Source organism: Strix aluco, chromosome 12, assembly GCF_031877795.1.
Source record: "Strix aluco isolate bStrAlu1 chromosome 12, bStrAlu1.hap1, whole genome shotgun sequence".
Classification (NCBI taxonomy): domain Eukaryota; kingdom Metazoa; phylum Chordata; class Aves; order Strigiformes; family Strigidae; genus Strix; species Strix aluco.
Window position 1 is genome coordinate 8,365,544 of NC_133942.1, and position 23,070 is coordinate 8,388,613.

General features: G+C 35.2%; 1 protein-coding gene across 5 annotated transcripts in view; it reads left to right on the top strand.

Moving 5' to 3' along the window:
• The window catches only part of VPS13C (vacuolar protein sorting 13 homolog C), a 97,693-nt gene that overhangs the window by 13,754 nt on the left and 60,869 nt on the right, over window positions 1-23,070 (top strand). For all 5 annotated transcript variants that reach the window (XM_074837637.1, XM_074837638.1, XM_074837639.1 and 2 more), the window contains 24 exons: window positions 488-597; window positions 1,461-1,520; window positions 2,128-2,187; window positions 2,916-2,996; window positions 7,310-7,367; window positions 7,696-7,823; window positions 8,721-8,827; window positions 9,489-9,660; window positions 10,105-10,167; window positions 11,361-11,496; window positions 12,077-12,171; window positions 13,869-14,011; window positions 15,400-15,592; window positions 15,742-15,856; window positions 16,188-16,324; window positions 17,030-17,156; window positions 17,802-17,919; window positions 18,277-18,406; window positions 18,799-18,877; window positions 19,859-19,998; window positions 20,582-20,735; window positions 21,144-21,220; window positions 21,376-21,435; window positions 21,965-22,118. In XM_074837637.1, the coding sequence (XP_074693738.1) occupies window positions 488-597; window positions 1,461-1,520; window positions 2,128-2,187; window positions 2,916-2,996; window positions 7,310-7,367; window positions 7,696-7,823; window positions 8,721-8,827; window positions 9,489-9,660; window positions 10,105-10,167; window positions 11,361-11,496; window positions 12,077-12,171; window positions 13,869-14,011; window positions 15,400-15,592; window positions 15,742-15,856; window positions 16,188-16,324; window positions 17,030-17,156; window positions 17,802-17,919; window positions 18,277-18,406; window positions 18,799-18,877; window positions 19,859-19,998; window positions 20,582-20,735; window positions 21,144-21,220; window positions 21,376-21,435; window positions 21,965-22,118 (2,697 nt within the window). The remainder of the gene's footprint in view (window positions 1-487; window positions 598-1,460; window positions 1,521-2,127; window positions 2,188-2,915; window positions 2,997-7,309; window positions 7,368-7,695; window positions 7,824-8,720; window positions 8,828-9,488; window positions 9,661-10,104; window positions 10,168-11,360; window positions 11,497-12,076; window positions 12,172-13,868; window positions 14,012-15,399; window positions 15,593-15,741; window positions 15,857-16,187; window positions 16,325-17,029; window positions 17,157-17,801; window positions 17,920-18,276; window positions 18,407-18,798; window positions 18,878-19,858; window positions 19,999-20,581; window positions 20,736-21,143; window positions 21,221-21,375; window positions 21,436-21,964; window positions 22,119-23,070) is intronic.

The following is a 23,070-nucleotide window of genomic DNA, read 5'->3' on the forward strand; positions in this document are numbered from 1 at the left end:
CCAGCTTTTTAACTGTCCCAGGCAGTGTTGCATGAAAGGCTCCAATGGACTGGTCTCTTGTGCAAGTATCATCTTCACCTGGTTATTCAAGGGTGTTTTGTGCTAAATTACACAGTCTCACCTATTTGGTTGTTGAAACCCCTAGCAAATTGTTGAGGGACTCTTAAGAGAGAACCTTTTACCTTGGAAGGAATGGGGAGAACTATATTAAATAAGAACTTGCTGTAAGCTAAACTGTTTTGACTGAGACTTAAACATAAATTTTCTTATGGTTGTGTTGTGCATACACAGCTAACATCACATCTTCAGAATATAAATGTACAGAAAAGGAAAAAATGCAAATATGTAATTTAAATAAAGTGAAAACTTGAATGTTAAGTATTCATGTTAGAGTAAGCCTTAAATTTACACTAATATAGCTGTTAGTGTGGTTAAACTCAAGATGCAACTACTACACTGAATGCTGACTGTTTTTACATTATTTTAGACAAACCAAAGGAGGAGAAGAAAGATACTTTCTTAGAAAAGCTTGCAACCCAAGTTATAAAAAATGTTCAAGTCAAAATCACAGGCATTCACGTTAGATACGAAGATGACGTAAGTATCTGGAACATATTCTCTTCATTTTAAATTGGGCTCTGGTGCAGTCATGATTATCTACTCCATACAGAGAAACTGTTGTCTGCCACCTTGAAAAAGTTGCTGTGGTTTCTTCTGCGCATCTTCAAATAAAGTACCCTGGATACAACAGAAAGCCAGAAATATTTTGGATATGTGAAATAGATATTCTCTCTTTTGCCTTGTCCAGTGGTGCCTTGCTCACTAAATGTGGATGGTGGCTGTTTGTCATATGTTAGCGTGTGCAGTTGATGTACAGAATTTTTCAGTGTCCTGGCTGAAGTCCAGAATGGCAGAAACTGGTGGGGTTACAGATGAGTTGGAAGACAAGTAGTTGAAAACACTTAATGGATAAATGAGAATGTCTATACGTGAACCAAACTGGTGTTATTCTAGCCTGCTTCCAGCTACCTTTAGGAAAATGATAAAACACTTTGTGATGAGATAATTGAACGTAAAAGAAAAGCATTGTATATAGATTATTTCTGAAACCTATTTTGGGACTATTTTCAGAGACACTAAATTTAAAAAGGTGTGAGGAATGGAAGTCATAAAGTGATACAGCTAACTGAGATGTGGTACTCTGTAGTTATTAGTTCTTTTCTGTATGAAGATTTTAGAAGCTGAAAGGAAATTTTCAGCTTGAATTGAAGTCTTAAGTCTTTATGCTACAGCCCTATTAGCTTTGGCCCAATTTAGCGGATTTCAAGAACGCTTCAGCTAGAATAATTAAAGCAAAGGAAGATCCTCAAAGCAGATCAGGATTTCAGTCAACTTTTATTGTGATACATCTCTGATTGCAGCAAGAGAAATAAATAGCTGTTATTTTTCTATTTTTGTAGATCACAGATCCACAGTGTCCAATTTCCTTGGGAATGACATTGGGCGAGCTTAGTTTACTGGTAATGTGTGTGTGCATGCATGTTCTTATGGTTTTGATTCACTTGTCTCTGGAGTAGCAGAAAGGAAAAGTAACGTATTAAGATGATATAATGAAAGTATGCATTTTGCTGGAAACAAAGACAATCTTTTATTCATGCAAATAGTACTTGAAGTTTGTGCAAGCAGAAGGAAAGACGATTAAGGAACTTCACACTTTCTGAGACGAGTGATTTTTTTCTTATAATCCAAGTGATCTTTAAAACTGAATATGTTTACTTTCATAGGTCAGGTCATCTGTTGACCTGATAAATAAACTAGGGCAAACATGATGTCATGATGATAAAGAATGTGGTATTTTGCCAGGCCTTTTGGGAAATGGGGGGAGAAAATTTCAGCTAACCCCTGTTTTCCTTAGATGTTAAGGATTTTGTAGGTAGGAGTTGAAAATCAAAAGAAGTTGACAGATTTTGTATTGGATTTTGACTTTTGTGTACGCAGTCTAGAGAAACTGGATTCTGTAATCAGGTAGCACCAAAATTATGCATTCTGTGCTTAAAACTATAGGATAAAACCGCAAATGTGTTAAATAAAATGCACAAAATGACTTTTATCATTTTGAACTTTCAGACAACAAATGAGAACTGGACACCTTCTATTCTGAATGAAGCTGCAAAAATAATTTACAAGGTAATGTGTGTTTTTAATTTTTTTTTTTTCCCTACACAAGTGAAAAGAGCAAGTGATCTTGGAGAGAAGTAATCTGGGGTTCTAAATAAAAATTGCAAAAATAGTTTGCTTTGTGAATTCTCCTGTTTTTCTTAAGTGTTTACGTGGAAGTAGAGCACAAATAACTGGCTTTATGTAAGGCATAACTTTCAACTCCATGGTTTAAATAATTTCCCTTAAATGCAAATGCTGATCCCCCTCATTAAATGAATTATACAGCAAGTCTCTGTGGTAACTGTGATTTGAAATAGGTTGTCAAATTGCTATTTCCTACTCTTAGTTTGTACGTCTAACATAACTGGGATTCTGGTAGCTATCTGTTCTCCCTGCCCCCCCACCTCATGCTGAAAGGAGTATGCAAACATTTAATAGGAACAATATAAGAAGGGTTTAACGGTCCTGGCTTCTTCATTAGGCCAAATGTTGGTTTTGTGCACCCTTGCCTCTGCAATCCAGAATCATCTTTAACAGATGTACATGAACTTGTGTGCTTTAAGAACTTGCTTTTTAGCAATTCAATTTTCCTTTGAAAATAGTATTATAAGATCAAATACATCTCAGTGCTAGTGGTGGATTTGCTGTCTTGTCTGCTTTCATTTGGTTTTTGTTTTCACAAATGGAAAGCTAAGTTCATAGAATGGGTTGAATACTGAGTATGGAATCTGTTGAACGTTTTCTTTCCTCCGCAGCTTTTGTGCCTGGACAGCCTCAGTGCTTATTGGAACATACACAGCAAAATATATTATCATGGCTCCCGTGAACAAATACTGGTAATGTAGAAAAAAATGCATTAAATGGTACTGTACGCTATAGCTGTTGTAGTACTCAAAACTACACCATACTAATTTCTACCCCACTTCTCACACTTATGGTCAACTGCTTTCTGATACTAGGATCATATGTTAATCCGTTGCACTATTGATAGCTAATATTTTTTTGTGAACTTCATATGTTATCAACCCCTATAAGTTTTACAAATAGTCAGAAACTGTGTATATAAAATCATGCTGTATTGGCATATTTATCTTGAATTCATGCTATTTACCCAGTACTGTTTACTAAATATCTGGGCTATATGATCTATTACATAGCTACTGTAAGAAAAAGGCAATATTGAGATAGTAGAGGAGCACAGAATTGATATAATTTCAGAATATTAGATCTTTATCGGAACAGGAGTTTATATTACGTGTTATCCAGGTTACCTAAACTTCATGCCTGAAATTAACCAATAGAGTGAAGGCAGATAGAAGAATGAGATGTTAAAACAAAGAGGTATCTTTTGCTTTTTAATAAACCTAAGCTTAGGTAGGTAGGTATCCATTGTCAGACCTAAACAAAGAAACAGAAAATTGCGGAGAGGCTAATGTAGTAGTTCTTTAAGATAGTAACCCTTATTATGGGAAATAGCTTTAGCAAATTTTGAAGAGCTTTAGTAGAATAAGTTATATGGATGGGTGAATGAGTATGCAATGCTTGACAGACAGAAGAGGGTCACAGCTTTAGATGTGGATTGCGCAGTAGGATGGAATAATGAAGGCTTTTGAAAATGAGGTTGGATGGAACATAATTAAGATAGACTATATGGAAAAGATGATGTCAAATACTTCTTTACAACTTGATGAAGCTGAGTCAGTTGGTGTAGAGACTAGAGAAATAGATGATGGTGCTGCAGTGCAGAAGATGAGAGGCAGCATGAAGGCAGTGAGGGTAAATTAAGCCAGAACAAGAGGTAATATCTTAAAATGATAATTACAGAGAAAGAATAAAATCAAATTGATGGGGGGGCTTTGTGGAGTCTGTCTAGATTTTTCTGATTCATTTATGTTTTGAGTTGCTCTTAGCTAGATAAGTAGTGCAATAATGCAACTTGTAACACTGTAAGTTTGTGAAGTACTTGTTTTGCTTTCATTTCATTGCTGTGTTATCCTCTTAAGTCTTACTTTCCCAGAAGAGGAACTGGGAACTTTGGCAGTATGAATAGGGCAGTTAGAGACATAAATTTGGCTGAGGTCACACATCCTATTTCTGTACAACAGATGAGGACTTCTGAGTTGCAAAAGCCCCATTACTGTTAAGAAGTTTTATTTCAGATGGACACTTCATTCTTTTGTTAAAAGAGCTCACTATTTTGATGAAGTAGTGAGTTACTTTAGTTATGTGTATATATATGAGTTGCTTTAGTTATATAGTGTATATATATACACTTCAGTTATATAAAGTGGACTTTATATATAAAACTTTTAGTTATTCTAGTGAGCTTTTGCGTAGTACGTTAATGAATATCTCAGTTTCTGAAAGTAATCTTTAGAACTGATTATGAAAACAAGATAATTTGCTTGGAATAATGGACATCTGATTACTCTTGTTAGTTTGTCTGAACATCATTTCATTTTCCTGTGGAGAAGATGTGCAGTGTATGCTGTATGTCTGCGTGCTATTTCTGGTGTGAATAAGTGCTCTCTGTGCAAAAATGACCCATTATGTTTATAAAGGTTATGCAGGTGTTCTGTGTGTCCAAATGCTACTTTTTTTTTTCTTTTGTGCTCATGTTTTACAGGTATCTTTATTTTTGTTTATTCTCTCCTTAACAAAATAAACACTTAATATGCTGAGCTTGGTACTAGTATGGAAGGTTGAATCAAAACTCTCAAGTGTTTAAAACCAGCCAGTCCTTTAATATTCTTTGAATTTTGTCTGTTAGGTGGAACTTGAAACCTAAGTCCTTTTATTTTTGCTCTGGTTCCCATTGTAGGGCACTGTTTATTGTCTCAAAACTGGGGTGTGAATTCACTGTCTATAGAAGATACTATGAATATGTTGATTTCTCTTCCTGTCTACAGTCTCTTGCTTTGTTTTTTAAATAACTAGATTTCCTCAGAGCACTTCCACTTCTGCCTTTTTAGTTTAACATTTAGAAATGTTTACATATTTTTAGTAATAGCCAAGTTACTTTAGCTACAGGAGTCTTCAGAATTACCTGTCTGTGGATGTTTTCTCTGTTGTATCTCAGTCTAAAGTGAAATGTAAACACAAACCAATACACAATTTGAATTGACAACAGCAAAAGTCTTAAGTGCTTCAACTGTGTCATTCCAGCACTGTTGGAAAGATCCTTTGTGAATTAGTCCTTGACATGCTTGTGAGCAGATGGCTTTGTGGGCTTACCTGGCACTGTCTGGCAGCTTAGATATCAGTCCTTTTCAAGGAGGCTTGTACTTACTATTGACTGAGCTGCAAGTAAAGATGCTGGTGTGGTTTTGTTGAACATAAGTTTTATATATCAGGGAGTACCACTTTCTGTTCCATCATCAACCATCATCTTTCTGAAAGAATTGGGAATTTTGTCCTCCATGACTGTAAAATAGAGTTACCCCTTTCCAAAGCCTGTGGTATGTCCTGCATGTAAACTTTTCTTTGAGTTCGGAGACAGAGCAGTTCCAGCGTAGCAAATAGTATCCAGTATTCTGACCACATATTAATTTGAAGCATCTTGCCACTTGCAGTTTTTCCAGTTCTTGAAATCCTTAGCAATTTTGGCACTGTATACTAGTATCACTCTGCATACTGGTATCATCTCCATTATTTGGATTTTTTGCACCTTTTGACTATTTAAATTTGTCACTTGTGATAGTTGTCTTTAAGTCCTTGTGCCTAAAAGGGGAAGAGAGGGAGAGCAGGAATAAGCTTAGAACACATCTGAGAAGATTTGAAGAAGCACAGGGTAAGAATGAAATTAATCATGGGCATAAGATTACTTGTGTAAATCTTCTCTCCCACTTGCTAAGTCGTCTCTGCTTCAGAATTTTAAAACCAATACAGGAACTGAACAAATAGCAAATAACATGTCTTGTTTAGTAACATTTTCTATAGTAAATACCTGAATACATTTTATATGTATATTTAGGGCAATGTGTTTCCTGGAAAGCTACGTCCTCCATCCAGACAGGCTGTTTTGGTCTTAATTTTAAGCAGCATTATCAGGAAATCAGATTTATCGTAGGAACTAATTGGTCTATGTTGTAGTAAGAATAAGCTGTGTAATCTGTAGCAATCCGTTACTTTCGTACAGCAGTTGTCTTATTTAAATAACATGAGTATATGGCTGGTTGTCAGATGACCTGTTTTATACTTAATCTCATTGAAATTTTATTTTATTTTTTCTATATTTATTTTACTCTATATTTTATTAATGTAGATCAGCAGACAGGAAATAGGTTGAAATACAAATATTTTTAATGAGAAAGTGTACCTTTTATAAAATACAAACCAGTTTTTGAAAAAGGAACTGGAAAAAGGGTTAGGTTGAAGAAATCTGTAGTTAAATATTTTCCTTGTAGAAACAACTCTTAATAGTCTTTATAAAATATAATGGGAACAAACACTTTATCAGCCTTCGTGTATAGCTTGTATGTATGTATTCCTAAAAGCAGGCCTCCCACTTTAACTGATTGCGCCATTGCAATTCTGAAACTATATAAAATATTGGGTTTGAATATAGCATTCTCAATAAATTGCTGAAGAATGATACCATCAGACGGACCTCATTTTGAATTAAGACTTGGTTCTAGCATATTTCTCAGGCTTCTTGGGCTGTTCTGTTATTTTCCTGACTTTTTTCCTGTCTTTAATTCCTCTCATGCCTGAAGAATACCATAAGGCTCAAGTGGCCTCCTTATGTGCTAAAAATGAGGAAGGGTGGCATGTGAGTAGATACTCCTGGTACTTTCAAGGAGTTTAAAAACAAATGCTTGATCTACAATGCTACATGTTTGAGTGCACACATGAGCTGTATGTTTCCAAATTAGCACACAGAAATTGTTATTACAAGATTTAGAAAGACAGAAGTTAAATAAAAGCTATATTAACCTTCCACTTGATATGAGAAACTTAAAATTCTTTTTAATCTGGTATAATTAAACCCTTCACTCTTAAGTGCTTGTGCTATATTTGCTTTCCTGTTTAGGGGGAGGAGGCCCTTGCGAAATACATGTCAACTTAAGTTGGTCTATTCAAAGCTTAGAGAACTGTAAACAAGTAATGCTCTTCAGCGATTGCTAGACAGTATCATATTCCTTTACAGGATCAGCTGAAAAGAGGAATTCCATGTAGTGGTAACCAGCCTCAAGACTACCAGTATAGTAAGTAAGCTAGCAGTGAATGAATATAAACTGTTCCGAGCCTGTTAGTATACAGTAGCCTGACCTGATCGTGCAAACATTCCCATACTAACTTTATTTTACAAAAACCTAAACATAATAGAACATATTAGAGCTTGTATGCTTTTTGGCTCCTGCTGGTCTGTCTTAATTTTTGGTAAGAATTGCGTCCTGATTCTGTGGGTCTTAAGCATACGTATTATGAGTACAAAGTGGTTGATATATCAGGCAGTGGAAATAAGTACTTTGAGATTGCTTCTCATACTGTAATTGTAAATATAAAATTAATCTCAAATTTTTTATCATCAAGTTTTTAGACCAGTATCAGCCTCTGCAAGACTGTATATCAACCCATATGCAGAAGTAGAACTGAAAACTCCCAAGTTTGATTGTAATGTAGAAGTACAGAGAATTGTCATTGAATTCACTAAGCCACAGGTAAGTTGGCTTGGTATCTGTTATCACCTATTTCAGAGTTTGTGGTAACTGTAGGATTATTTTTTTTGTTGGAAAACATTCTTCTTTGGGAATTTTCTGCTTATATGCAAGTAGACTGTCTAAACTGTTTATCAGTAACTGGGAAAAGTATAGGATCGTTTTCCCTTTGTGTAACAGTCAGTTCCTGGTGCTAGATCCTGACACACTGACCCTGTTATCTATGGATCCTCTGGGGACCATCTGATCTGTATTCAGCCCTTCTAATAGCATTCATTTCATGTACTGAATATAATAATTCTTATGAATAACCCTTATCTTAGAAAACTGAGCCAACGTTATAAGTGCGGAGATGCCAAGATACAAGCAAGGGTGGGAATGAATGAAGTATACTGACTTTGGCAACAAAGCCCGCTGAAGTATCAAGGAACTGATTTAGATAAATCCCCAGCAATGTTAGTGTTTTATTTTATTCAGTGATAATTTACAGTTAATTTGCTACATGGGTTTTTAGCTCTTATTGATGTCAGAATGTAATCTGAGTTCAGAACAGTACCAATAAGGTTAAGGAATGTAAAAGGCAGTTCTAAAACAGAGGAAGCTGTGTATTGACAAATGAAGAGAATACGGTTGGTTTGAGAAAGCCTGAGACTTTGTGCTGAGCAGGCTAACAGAAATAGAAATGGTTTTTGTTTTTCAAGGAAACCAGGAGTTCATACGCTGGTGTCCTTCTGAGAGCAATAGGTATAGTCACTCCACTTTTGCACACTAATGAAAATGCATAGGCTTAAATTTCTGTATAGTCTGGGGAATACTGAAGACCATGGTATACATGTACTTTAAGCACTGCATGCAACAAAATCTGAAACTCTGCTAAGGAATTTGTTTTTCTGTGTTCAGTACCTCAGCATGATAGACCTTCTGGAGTCCATAGATTACATGGTTCGCAATGCACCGTACAGAAGATTTAGGCCAAATGTATCTCTGCATAAAAACGCCAGACAATGGTAAGCTGTGTACGTTCGTGCATTCTCTGGGAGATGCTGGAGTCCTCTCCAGTCTCTTCATTCTCCTTTTGTGATTAAATGTAGTTTTAAAACTAGATCGCGTATATCATTGCAACTTAGAGATTTGCTTAGCCAAGTAGAAAAGGTATGCGGAAGAGAACACATGAAGGAATCAGGTGATGAAAATCTGACTTGCAAAGCTAACCTGGGTCCCCAAAATCTCTGAACAAAATGCCAATGTTCTCTCTAGAAGCTGGAATATAATTTTAGAAAGACTAAAAAAAAAAATTAGCAAATGTATTACAAGAGAAACATGTATGTCAACCGTAATGTTTAAAGTTTTGAGCTCATAGGAAAAAATCCACAAAAATGTCTAAGTACTAACTGATGCTTAATGTACTTAAGGCTGTTATAGCCCAAAGTTGCAAACATGCAGAAATCAATAGAGAATGCAGATTTATAGTTCTTCAGGCATTAAACTTAAGCCCTCAGTCCATTTTGCCAAAGTGATGTTGAAACAATTAAAATTTTTAGAAACAAAGGCACTCAAATGACAACTGGTAAGCAAAGTGTTTGTATATTAATAAAGTGCCTGTGCAACGTTTAAGTTGTGATGCATAAATGAAATGGGACGTTGCTCACAAGTGTGGTATTGTTGTAGGTGGAAATATGCAGGTAACAGTGTTCTTGAGGTTCACATCAAAAGACATACTCGAATGTGGTCATGGAACAACATAAAACAACATAGGCAGCTTCTGAAGAGTTACAAAAATATGTACAAGAACAAGCTGACACAGAGTAAACTGTCAGAAGAAACACAGAGGCAAATTCAGGTATGTTTTTTCTTCTTGGAGAAAGTATGTTTTGGTCCCTCTATTAAATAATTCTTTCAAATATATATGACAGTAAACAAGGTTGGTGGTTTTACAAGAGCACAAGATTTACCATTTTTAATCTGAAGTTCAGGGTAACCTGTTCTTGAAAGAAAGAAAATACTAGTAAAGTGCCATTTAAATAAACCATTTTTGGTTGCAGATTAATGAACTTGGATGCATTTAATGAAGTGCAAGATTAATCTATTTAATAAAAAAATTAGACTGCCTAACATCAGGTTTCATCTTTTAGTGAACTTCTGCGTGGGTATACCCTTGGAGGAAAGGAGCAGGTCTAGAAAAAAATGGGAGTGTAAATATGAAGGAGCTGGTAGAGAATTTGTAGTGGTGAGCCTTTCCTGAATGTGTTTTAGAGGCAAATGATTTCATCATACATTTTTACAGGACCTAGAAAGAAAGCTTGATGTCTTCAATATAATCTTAGCACGACAACAAGCACAAGTTGAGGTAAGAAATAATTTTTGTTCAATAATATTGTAACACTTCAAATAGGATGGTTTTGTCATGATAGTATCTTGAAAAAATTTGTGCTGATGTGTGTGATAGGACAGGAGGTGGCAAGTATCCTATCCTTCCAGGACAAGAGTAAATCAATTTCCAAACTGGAAACTAGTTCCCAAAACCTACCAGCGTGTGTGCACAGCATTACTGCTACCCACTTTGTAGCATTCAGGCAATTGTCTAAGGATGATGATTTAAATCGATTACCTTCTTCCTTTGACTTCTGTTATTTCAAGACTGGTTCTGCAACTGCTCAAGATCAGATGTGTACAGCTGTTCCCATCCTACCTACACTTTCAGATACTCTTTTCTTTTTAGGGGACAGCCAATCTAATTAAAAGACAACTCCGAGAGAATTGTTAAAAGGTAGATGAAGTCTCTAGCTGCATTTTATTTTGGAAATAATTTGTGACACTTAACAAGGAGTTGCATGTTATAACATGAGGAGAGGTGTTGTAGCTGCAGTTGTTAAGATCAAAACCACCTAGCACACTGAAGGCAAGCTCAGAATAGTTGTCTTGTGAGAAGCATGCTACTGGTAGCTGTTTTCCTAACATGAAAATAAACCTCTGTAGTTGCATCATACAGTTACTTTTCATGCCATTTGTCTACATATCTGGAATGAATGAAAATGAAGACGAAAAAATAATTATGATGTTTCTTGTCTTTGAGATTTGTGGTCAGACCTTGATTTTTAAAATGTAAAGTGAAAGCTTGAATAAAAATTAAAAGTTTTAAATACATGTAACGGTACAGGATCAGTATTCAGGTTTGTTACTACTAGATTTACGGTATGTAATTGCTTCTTGTGTCCTATTAAATACTGTCTTTTCATGTGGATCCTGCCTTTTTGTAGTCTAAATGCTAGTGAAATGTGTAGAAAAAGGCCGTTTGCAGTGAGAGTAACACATGCTTGTTTCCACAGACACATGCACACACATAACACACACACACACGCTCCCCACCCTTGATCCTTTTTTTGCTTCTGTCTGGTGAGTTAAAGTGTTCTTAATACCTTGCGGGGTGGTGTTGCTGTCCATCAGTTAAATGTCTGTTCAACATGCATGCATACATGGTTTACAGAAAAACAGAATATATAGTAATTTTATTAATTATGTGTTTTGATGTCTGGTTTGTAGACAGTAAGATCAGGACAAAAACTACTGAAGAAGAAAACCACTGAAGCAGAAAAAAAAAGCGGAGGATGGTTTGGTGGTTTCTGGGGTAAAAGAGAATCCAGGAAGAAGGAAGATGAAGAATCACCCGTTCCTGAAAGTAGGTGTAGACTGTAATGCACTAACTTCTATAGGGACTTTAAGTTTTTATATACATCAAGAAGAAAGTTATAGTATGTTTTGCTTCCTACTATGCAGAAGGAGAGAGTACAGCATAAACAGTACAATGCAGTATTGATCCATTTTATAGTATTACTTACAGTATCGAGCTGGCAAATAAGTCATACTTCTGAAATGGCCATAAGCATTACAGAACCTTGGTAAGAAGAGTATGGAGCTTATAGCTGTAGTGTAATATGTGACAACTGGAATACTGTATTGTGCTGATTTGCTGTCTGGACCAGAGATTTGTTCTAATAGTACTCCTCAAAGCTATTTTCATCATTGTGAATTATGGGTACTCTTGTAATGTAAATTACATTGATTTCTGTGCTACGTATGTAACACCATATATGAAGACTGCTTCTGTGTAAGTTATTTTACAATATGGAACTTAATGCAATATGAAGAATCAGTGAAATGTGTCAGCAGAACTTAAGTACATAGAAAACAAATGGGAGGAAAAACATGCTTCTCGTTACTAACTAAAGTGCAAGTTTTTGTGGGTTTTTGATTTTTAGCTATTGATGAACTAATGACACCAGAAGAGAAAGCTAAGCTTTTTACAGCTATTGGATATAGTGACAGCTCCCATCACCTTTCCTTACCAAAGCAGGTAAGCAACTTTTTATGAGTGTGGTTTCAAAAACCAAAACAAAACCCCAAAACCACGCAACCAAACAAAAAAACTTTTTGATGCATGTTAGCCTTAAGATAAGCAGTAGAATATGTGCAAGTGCAAGTCAAATCGATGTTGAATGTACAAAGATTGAAAAAACTATTCAGAGAACACAAAGAATGGCTAATGTTTTCTTTGGTGTTCTTCTGCCTTGTGCACAAGCCTAATCTGGAGGGATTTAGAAGTAACAGAAACTGGACAATAGATACCTATTTGCAATTTAGAAGAGAATTAAAAAAGCTAACTGTAAATGAAAAAATATTCCATGTTAGGTTTTTCATTGCATCTATTTCTTGCTACCTGTTGTGAAAACTAAATTAGTCTGGATGGTCTTTTTGGTTCTTGTTTTTTAAAAAAGAATCCAAAGTCAGTTTGGTTTGGATAATTGAATAGTTGTTGTTTCTATGAAGATGAACATTAGCATGTGATTATTTCCTGTTTGACCCAATGCTTATAACTTTCAGGGGTGCTTTCATTAGAAGGAAGTTAATAAAAGATAAAACTTGACAGGTATAGTAGTCTTGAGAGGGCTTATAGAAAGAAAGCTAGCAAGTAGACAACTAAGTGTGAAATGGTAAGGTTTCTCTCTATACTTATTTTCTCGGAGGCTATTATACTGTTGTTTTAAATCTTAACATGACTGGTGGTTCTGCTTTAAGTTGTTCATCAACTACAGAAGTGCTTTTTACATTAAGACTATTTCCTTCAAGGAGGGTGTTGTCTTTCTCCCCACAGGCCTTCCCACTGCACAACCCAACACTTCAACTTTCCAACCTTGTATATTTTTGTTAATTATTATAAGCTTACATGTGCCTCACACAGGGAAGTTCAGAATTGTTGTTGGCAACATGAGGCCTGTGTGCTATTGTATGAACTTCTATTCCTGTCAAATTGAAGAGGGTAGAGCAGCAGCAAGCATCTCTTACCAACAAAGAGGAGCGACAGCCCAAAAAATGCCCAATACTGGTGCTTTTTTTTTCCTTTCTCTTTCATGCTTTCCTTGCCTGTGTAACTTCGGTTTTTAATTTGGACAAATTAAGTGTAAAGATGCTTTTATCTCTTTCAGTATCTTGAAGAAAGGTGCAGACTTCGAATTTAGATAGGAAGTATTATTTGATTCTTCTTAAGTTGCTGATTGACACAGTCATAAAATGCTACATGTTTCAGGAAGCCAAAACCCTTTCTTGACAAGGTTGAGACGTTCAACAGCAAGAATAATAAAGGCATTTATGCAATGTTTTCTAAAATGTAGTTTTTTGATGGAATTATGATGATTTTGTTTGTTGATCTTGCTAGCTCTCTACTGAGTATAGTTTAGCTATGCTTACTTTCACGGTTTTAAAAAACTTCCCTGAATCCTGAAGAGAGATGCAGACTGTATCTGCTCCATATTTGAGAAACACACTGTTTTATGTTAAAAAATGACTGATGAGGGTTGAAGGAAAGTAAGACTCTACTTTGCTACTAAAAGACTCTACTTTGCTTCTTACCTCTGGATACATTTCTTAACTTAGTTGACTGGAATAGCTTTTTGGTATTTACCACATTTTGTTGGATTTGTTGAAATTAGGACCTCTGAAAAATGATTCATATCAAGATGACTAATTTCAATCTTTCTCTCTCCTTCTCACTAGTATGTTGCCCATGTTGTGACACTGAAGCTGTTAAGCACTTCTCTTACAATTAAAGAAGACAAGAACGTGGCAGAAACTCTTAAAGTACAGATAATTGATCTGAGTACCAAAATATCACAGCGCCCAGGAGCACAAGCCATTAAGTAATTGGATTGGTATTTTCTTTTTGTAGAAACATCTTCCCTTTACCCTCTTTCCCCAACTTTTAAAGTATTTTCTTGGGTAGTCCATTATGTTGTATATTGGCTTTTAAATTTATGGGCATTCTGCAGTTGCTTTCTGTTGAAAAGTTACAGTCATGTAATTTGGTTGTTAACATAGCATGGAATGAAGAAAAGAATAGTATTTGTTGGTCTTCATAAACAATAATAAGCTCTTTCTTGATTCCAAATGTCAAAGTGCTGAATATTACTTTTGGGAAGTGATTACTTAAGCAGTGTGAAATGGTCTGGCTAACATGCTCCAGCCAAGCCACTGAATGTGGTGCTTGCTTCCTACAGAAATGAAAAACTACATCTGTGGGTTGTGGGTAGGATATTAACCAGGATGTAGGAAATGGAGTCCTTCCTGTATTTGAAGAGAGGACACACCAGTCATATTGAATACAAACTATTGGATTATACAGTCAATGAATAAGATTTTCAGTGTCTGGAAAACAAGTCTGTGCACTTTTCACGCTTACACTTCCAATTCCTTCATCTTCTGACTTTATGCATGAGATCGTCAGCTCAGCTGCTGACTCTTGAAATATTTTTGCTAAAAAACATTTTGGGGAATATTAAAGGTACAGCCTGAATGCTGCACAAAAAATAAAAAGAGCTTTGAGAATATTTTACATAAAAGCATGCCGTATAATTCAGTTGGCAAAACTGAAACAGTAAAGCATATACTTGTGTTGATTTTAAGTTTCTGGAAAAATGTAATTAGGTTATCTCAACGGAGCCAGGATTGTGACACTGATTATGCCCAAACGGTGTTGCCTCCCAAAGTCAGGGATTCCAATGGTGGAGACCCAGGGCCTGAAAATCAGTTTCATATCTAATAGGTACTTCTAAGAACAAATGAAGTTTGTGTGATTTGGTGTTCACATGGCTTTCTTCTGCTTAACACTATTCTAAGGGAAGCTGTCAGTAAAGAATACCCATTTACACCAAAACAAGTCTGTAACTGATTTTGAAATCATGATGTAATAGTTAATGTTCCTACTTTTTCAGCTGTAGTATAAATACTCTGCCTTTCTTTTCTCTTGCAACTGATTCTCTTAATAAACATGAGCTGAAAGTTATATTCAGTCCACCTTGCAGATAACAGAAGGTAAAAAGAAAATACCACCCCTGTGTTGCTGTCAGCAACTTGCCTCCTATTTATTTTTCCAATTTATTAATGTAACAATTTCTTAACCATGTGGCATGTTAGTCCTGTGAAGTTAGTCATGTTTGGCTTTATCAAAGGGTTTCTCATCTGGCTTGTCTTTCCTAGATGGAACTGTGTTCTGTATTCTAATTAAGTATATTTAACTATTCATCTTTAGGGTTGAAGCAAAGCTTGAAAACTGGTATGTTACAGGCCTGAGGCAAGAAAACATTGTACCATCTCTTGTGGCTTCCATAGGGGATAGCAAGTCTTCTCTACTTAAGATAGAGTTTAATGTTAACCCAGAGGATAGTACTGCTGACCAGAGTCTTACTATTGAATCACAGCCTGTGGAAATAAAATATGATGCAGTGAGTAGTAACCAAAACTGTTACCTCTTTCCCTGATTCTCCTTTCTCTGCTGTTATTCTCTTTGCTCTGTGAAGATCTGTTTTTGAGTTTTCACTGAGTGACTTCTGTGTATATTGATAATTCTTGTATGTCTTTTTTTTTTGAAAAGAGAACAATAAATGCAATGGTAGAATTCTTTCAGACAAATAAGGGAATGGATCTGGAAAGATTAACATCAGCCACATTAATGAAGCTGGAAGAAATCAAGGAAAGAACTGCTACAGGTAAGATAATAACAAATCTCACCTGAAGTGACCCCTTGAATGGCTTCAAAAGTTTCAATATGATTTTTGAAACACTTTGCTTATGTTTTGATTCCTGGCCAAATAGTACGATGTTTTTTTTTCCCTTGAGTTTTTGACTTGGAGGATTAGTGGGTGTTTTGTGGGAAGAAGCATTGACTTTAGTGAGAAATCAGTTGAACGTTACAAAAGTAAGTCTTTACTCAAGATGATGCTATCTATCTGAAAGACAGCACTGAATTATGTTGACTGGCACAAATGTTTCACTTGTGAATAGCATTTCAATTTTAATGTCCCTTCCTTTTTATTTAAGGATTAGTTCATATTATTGAAATGCGGAAGGTCCTTGACTTGAAGATTAATCTGAAACCTTCCTACCTTGTGGTTCCACAGACGGGTTTCTATGATGAAAAATCAGATTTGCTGATTTTGGACTTTGGTACATTCCAGGTATATAAATGCCTTCTCCTATAAGCTCAGAGGAAGAAAATATTCTTTTCTCTTAACATAGCTGTCACCGGAAACTATCTTGTCTTCGGAAGGCAAGATGATCATCTGTGTAAATGTGTTTTAACTTAATATATTTCTTAACAAATAAATGTGCAATTTGATCAATGTTCAGAGCTGTTGTCTTTGACATACTTGTACTAGTTAATCTCCCCAGGAAACATTTTAATTTTGTAATCGTGATTGTAATAGCTTATCATTTAATATTTTTAATTTCTTCAGCAAAACACATGAACTTTTGTTGCCTTTTTTGTAAAATGATAGCTTTTTATTAATAAAAGAGAATATAATTCTTCTCATGCAGTTTGAAAGTTGATTCCCTTGTTCTTGTAAAATTGAAAGATTACAATAATTTAACTTGATTTTAGCTGACTGATTAAATATTTATTTTAGTTGTACTCCAGCAGTAAACTTGTAAATCAGTAAGAAAAATTCTTTTTGCATAAAGTGAATTAAGTGGATTGATGGAAGTAACAACAAAAACATCTACTTATTTCTGATAAGTGTGAAATGAATTAAGATCTCTTCTCTGTAGGAGTCCAGAGGTCAATCATAAACTCCCATGAATAGTCTTTTTCATATTCACTAGAACTAATAACATGTGTATGTAAGTTAGACTTAACTCTATCTTGTCCTTTATGTGTTTAGCTGAACAGCTTAAATCAAGGCAGTAGTCAAGCTTCTACCTTTTCATCTTTAGAGGAGATTATGGACAAAGCTTATGACAAGTTTGATGTGGAAATAAAAAATGTGCAACTTCTTTTTGGCAGAACAGGTAACAAAGCAATATAGCTGCTCTTTATTCAAAAGATTGATGAAGACTACCTACCTGTAATGAAATAAATGTGTTGTTTTCGTTTGCCTTTTTTCTTTAAACTAGTAGTTAACTAAAAGATAGCTATAGATTATACTACATGTCTTGTATCAAACTGTGAAAAAATTTGTTAGTCTCTCTTCAAACTGCTACTTGTTTTTTGTTTTGACTTGTGTGTCATCTCTTTACTTTGATGCCAGCAAGCAACAGAAATGCAGAGACATAGTATGTTTTCCGTTATATGTGGGAAAATACAGCTAAAAATGGCCCTAATACTTGATTTGGACTTAAGTTTGTGCAGTCAACAGAATGCTAGGTTACTGTTTTATATTTATCTATACATGTATCTATTGATTTTCTTCTTTTAGGGTTCTATATTAAGATACACCGTGTAGAGTTGGGCTTAACGCTGCTAAGCCAATGTAGTGTTAAGAACTATGGAAAATGGATTCAAAAGTTCTTAAAATACCCAAATTGTTCTAGGTTTCTCTAGTTTGTGAGTGAGTTCTTTATCCTTTCCTAGTGATGTTATTTGATTACTTTAATGATATCTTAAAGCAATTAGCAAGCAATGTTTTTTCATCTAAATTTACTGAACATTTGCAGGTGAAGACTGGAAGAAGGCTCGTTTTCAACATCCATCAACTTTGCACATATTACAGCCTATGGATATTCATGTACAGTTGGCAAAATCAATGGTGGAAAGAGATACCAGGATGGCAAAGTAATATATTAATCTTGAAAGGACTTTTTTTAATTACTGGGTACTTACAGAAAAGAAAACTGTGCTTTCCCCAAAGGTTCAGTTACACTTTATAATTTGAAGGTGTTAACTTAAGAATTGGAATTAGCGTACTACTTTTTACAAAACCTTTTTTGGCTAGTAGTTCCCTGGTCACCTTCACTGGTTACTAACTATACTGTTTAAACTAAGTCCAAGACCTGTTTTTAATACAGAATCACTAACATTACTGTGATGTGATCTTTGTATATCTGTATAGATATTGGTAAGATTTAAATCAAGAATTAGTGTGTGTTTTTTTTTTTCTCTTTGAGTTTAATCACATTTTTTTAAAAAAAGGTTTAAAGTGTCAGGAGAACTTCCTTTGGTGCATGTCAGACTCTCTGACCAGAAAATCAAGGCAATTTTTGATCTGATTGATAGCATTCCATTGCCTCAGAAGTCATCTGTGTCGATTCCAAGCACAAAGGTAAGCTGACTATAACTAGGAAAACTGAAATGAAAAAAAAAAAGTTACATCACTGGTGTGATCATTTGAAGTGTGAATTTGTGCTAATGTCTGTGGTCTTGTTCATTTGAAATAAGAGGTTTGTTGCCAAACTAAGTTAGGCAAAGTGTCTTCATTGTGATTTACCATCAGAACATGCTGGGCTTATTGAAAGAAGGGTGGCTTAGCCTTTGTCATTGTGCTGCTGGTTTCAATATAAGTATTGGCAAAACTGACCTTTTTAAGTAATATGGGGGAGGCAAGATGAAGCATGCATCGTGAGTAGAAAATATGACTGAACATAACAAATTATACAAACTTTAAAGTACTGATTTTCTTTCCTTTTTTTTTTTTCCTTTTTTCCCTCCTTCTAGGCACCAGCTATTCCCACAATTCCTGTTATTGGTAAAGGGTTACTTAATACACCCCATTTGTTAGCAGAAATAGTGTCAGGTAAGAAGCTACAGATACGCCTTTGTAAAAGTAGAAGGCCATAACTTAGGGAATAGCTAACATTTTCAGGCCACTATTGATGTTAAAACATGTTATAAGGACAGTAGAGATGAGTATGATTAATCATCTCTAACTTCAAGTGCATAAGAAGATTCTTTTAAGATGCTGGTGTTACCTCAGAATAATAAACTTTTTTTAAAAAGCAAAAAACCCCTTTTTTTGGGATTAATATTATGCACAAACAACCTCTTCAAATGTAAGCAACTGTATTAGGATGTCATTAGCAAATGAATTTAATTACTCAGATGTCATGAGACATCATTTTAGTAGAGTATTGAGGAACCTGTTATTTCAGAATTTACTTAATTCCAAAACTGGATGTAGCCAAATACTGATCTGCAGCTGCTGCCGCTTCAGGACACATACTTTGGGGTGGGCACACAAAAAAAGTGAGTAGCATGTCTGAAGGATGTGTACACTTGCATATTAAGAATGTGACAAAAGCAGACTGTTATAAATGTTACATGTGTACTGTCCTGAGCGTTGTGCATTAGCAAAGCTGTCCTTTTTCTGAAAATGCAGAACTAGAATAACAAATGGCAAATTACTATACTGACATTGTGGATTTGAGCATTTACTGCTGTGGCTGTTCAGAGAAGAACTTTCCTATAGTAGAACCTGTGAGACTTGATTCCTGGAGCTTACTTTATAACTGGTTTTCCTTATATGTGTTCTTGAATGCCTAATGATACTGTTAAACTCCAGTGCTTTCCTTAATAAGGCTTTAATTTTGTTTATTTTTCATCCAGTGGGTAAGAAAGAGTATAGATGTAGAAAGTATGTTTTGTTTTTGTAGATGTAGAAAGTACTGGTTTTGCTCATACAGTTTAAAATCCCATTGGAATGGGAAAGAGAGGGTGGGATATTTACCCCTGTTTCTGGAAGAAGTTTACTAAGGAGGAAGTCACTTCTCTTCTGTAGACTCAGAAGAAGAATATTTGGATTTTGAGGAAGGTTCTGAATCAACTGACAGGTCGCTAATTAAAGGAGAAGAAATAAGAAATAAGGAGCCTGCTAAAGAGGAACTGACAGATCTTCAGTTGAAGTTTGAAATTAGAGAGGTATGTCTCCTTAATTATATTTTTACTTTCTACATAAAGAGTATTTTAAAAAATTAAATCAAATATTCTATTTTCAGTGTTCTCTAGATTTAGTGGATGCAAAAACATAGTCACTGAACGAAAAAATACACGTGTATATATACATATTCCTGTGTATGAGTTATTTATAGATGGTATGAATGTGAGTTATTTTTATATAGTATTTATATAAATAAAACATATGCATACTTCATCTGTGTGTATGTATTAAAAAAATCAGCAAAAAAGCCCTGAGTGGAATATTTTGGTAGAAAATAATAGTACCAAGTCGTAATTTGGGGGTGGGACATTTGCACTGTAAGAACAAAGCAAATACCCAGACAGGTCACTTGCAAAGAGCAAATCCCAAATTATTTGATATTTATATCTCTCACCATCAATCACCTTTTTTTTTTCTATTTTTGTACTTTAACTCTGTAATAAAAAAAATACTTCCAGTAAAGCAGGCAGGCATTAATTTTGTGCTTTTTTTCATTGTTGGTTTGAATGCTTAGAATACTACATGTAAAAAGATGTTATAACTGTGTATTTCTTGCTCATCCAGGTTTTAGTAGAACTCACCAGGCAAAAGAAAACTGAGGAAACGGTACTTGTATTTGATGTAATGCATCTTGGGACAGAAGCTACTGTCAGAACCTATAATTTAGCAGCTGTATCTTATTTAAAGAAAATAAGCTTGGATTATAATGAAACTGGAGGTAATAAGCAATGGAAGAGAAGTATACGTGTGTGTGTGTGTGTATAGCAGTCTGAAACTGTGACTCTCCTGTCTTGTGCTCACTGAAATCCAAATGTTCTAGTTTTCCAGTTACAATACTTACTGTGCAGATCTCCATTGGCAGTGCTTGTCCCATTGGTACAGTTGATAAGCTCTGGACTCCCACCATAACTAGATAAATTACATTAAATAAATAGCTTAGTGCTCAGTCTTTGGATGGAGAATGGGTATAGACTTGCCATTTTGGACGTAAAGAGAAACCAGTGATTCATATTTGGTGGTACAATGTATTTTAACAAATGGTATTGCAAGTTAATCCCTATGTTTGAGGCATAAATTCTTTGGGAATTACCCTAATTCTTGGTTTATTTCGTGTGGTATGTTACAGGTAAAAAAGCACCTGTTCATCTAATTAGTTCCTCAGATAAACCTGGCTTAGACCTTCTGAAGGTGGAATATACCAAGGTATACATAAAGCTTTTAATGTTTATTTTAAAGCACTTCTATATGTTATAAATTCTTAAACCTACTCTTCAGAGCTAGTGGATTGTTTTGTATCTTCTGAAGGAACACAGTGACTGGTTGGAATTAATATTAACCCTCATCTGAATCATTTTCAGGCTGACAGAAATGGGCCACACTTTCAGACGATTTTTGACAACACTGAACAGATGATTCAAGTGAGTGCTAGCAGATTTTATTGCTTATTTTCTTTTGATTTGCTTGCTTAGAAGGGAGGAATCAATAAGGGGTTTTTGGCTTTTCTGGTACTTTTGTTTGTTTGACAGAGCATGTAGCTTGAGAAGACTCAACTCTGGTTTAGGTTAGACTACCTTACTCCAGGTGTATCTCTCTTAGTTATCTAATTAAGTTTTCCACTTATTTTCCACTTAATGAAGTTTTCCACAATGGGTTTTTCACTCATTTAATGCTTCTAAATTAATTTTGTATCACTTTGCTTTTGTACTGGTGAGGTTATAGTTTAACAGCTACAGCTCTTGGGTGGTTGTTAGGTTTTCTTATTTTCTAAACTTACAATTTCTCTGCTTTACAGAAAGCTTTCTTCCTTTATGATCTGTTGCTGGTAACACATGCAGCTTTTCTGTTTCTAAGAAACTGCTATATTGCATTGGGTGCTTTTGCACCTCAGTCCAACTCTTGCACTTGTAAGTTATTTTTTTGTCGCACGGAATCTCATGTTTTCAACAGGTAGCTTTTTCATCATTGAACCTTCTTCTGCATACAGAGGCCCTTATGTCTGCTGTCAGTTTTCTAACAGCTATTAGTCCATCAGGCAGTGAAGGTAGTGGAGACACACCAACTAAAGATGAAAAGCAAGAAGATGATGCTAGGTTGAAGAAAGGTACAGTTGTGTTTGTCAAAATGATGGTTCTGAAAGGATGTGTTGCACGCTGGTGAAATGATCAAATCCAGAGAAACCTGATTAACTTTGTAGTGTGGGGTGAAGATCAAAGCTCGTGTGACTGTGGCTGACCAGGCTGGGGGACTGATTTCAGAAAAACAATAAATGAAACAATGATTATGATCATAAATTGTGTCTTCAGGTGAGCTTTCTATTCTTGTGTTTATTGCCATTTCACAAATAGACTTGAATTTGAGTGAATGAGATTTATGCGAGCTTAGAGGCCTCAAACCAGGAGCATGATCTTAGTGTTCATGATGAAATAAAGGAGATAACATAGCATAATCAAACTACTATTTATTGATTTAGATAATTTAAATATACTTTCAAAGTAGTAATAGAGTCTTTTGCTACCCTACTGAAAGTCTTGCTGTTCCTGTAGCACTGAAACAAAAATTGAATTTATATCAAAATAGGCTCAGAGGGGAGCAGCTGCACTGTCTTTAATACTAAATGCAAAACTCAAGCATCAAGTGAGCTGGAAATGAGATGTCTAATGAAGAATGTTCAGAATTTAGAATTCATAATTCTAAATAGCCTGGGTTTGAATCTGCAGGCTGAAGAAGTTGCTGCTGTGTACTATTCAACAAAGCCCATAAATATTTGAGCTCTTGGATTAACACTTCAGTACTCTTGGTTAGTGAAGGTGCAGACCATCAGTGATGGCTTCTGGTCTTCCCCCACAGAACACTTATGTGTGACTTCACCTTTTTCTCCCCAGCCTTAACCCTTGCTCTTTAAAACCTGGGTGCTGGCTGCCTGAAATAGGCTTCCAAGGTTTGCCATTTCTTATAAGCTTGAAGTTTAAGAGAAAACTTCCTACATTAGGATCTTGGAATATGAAATATTAGATAACTTTTAAAAAACACTACTGAGAACCTATTGAGGTATT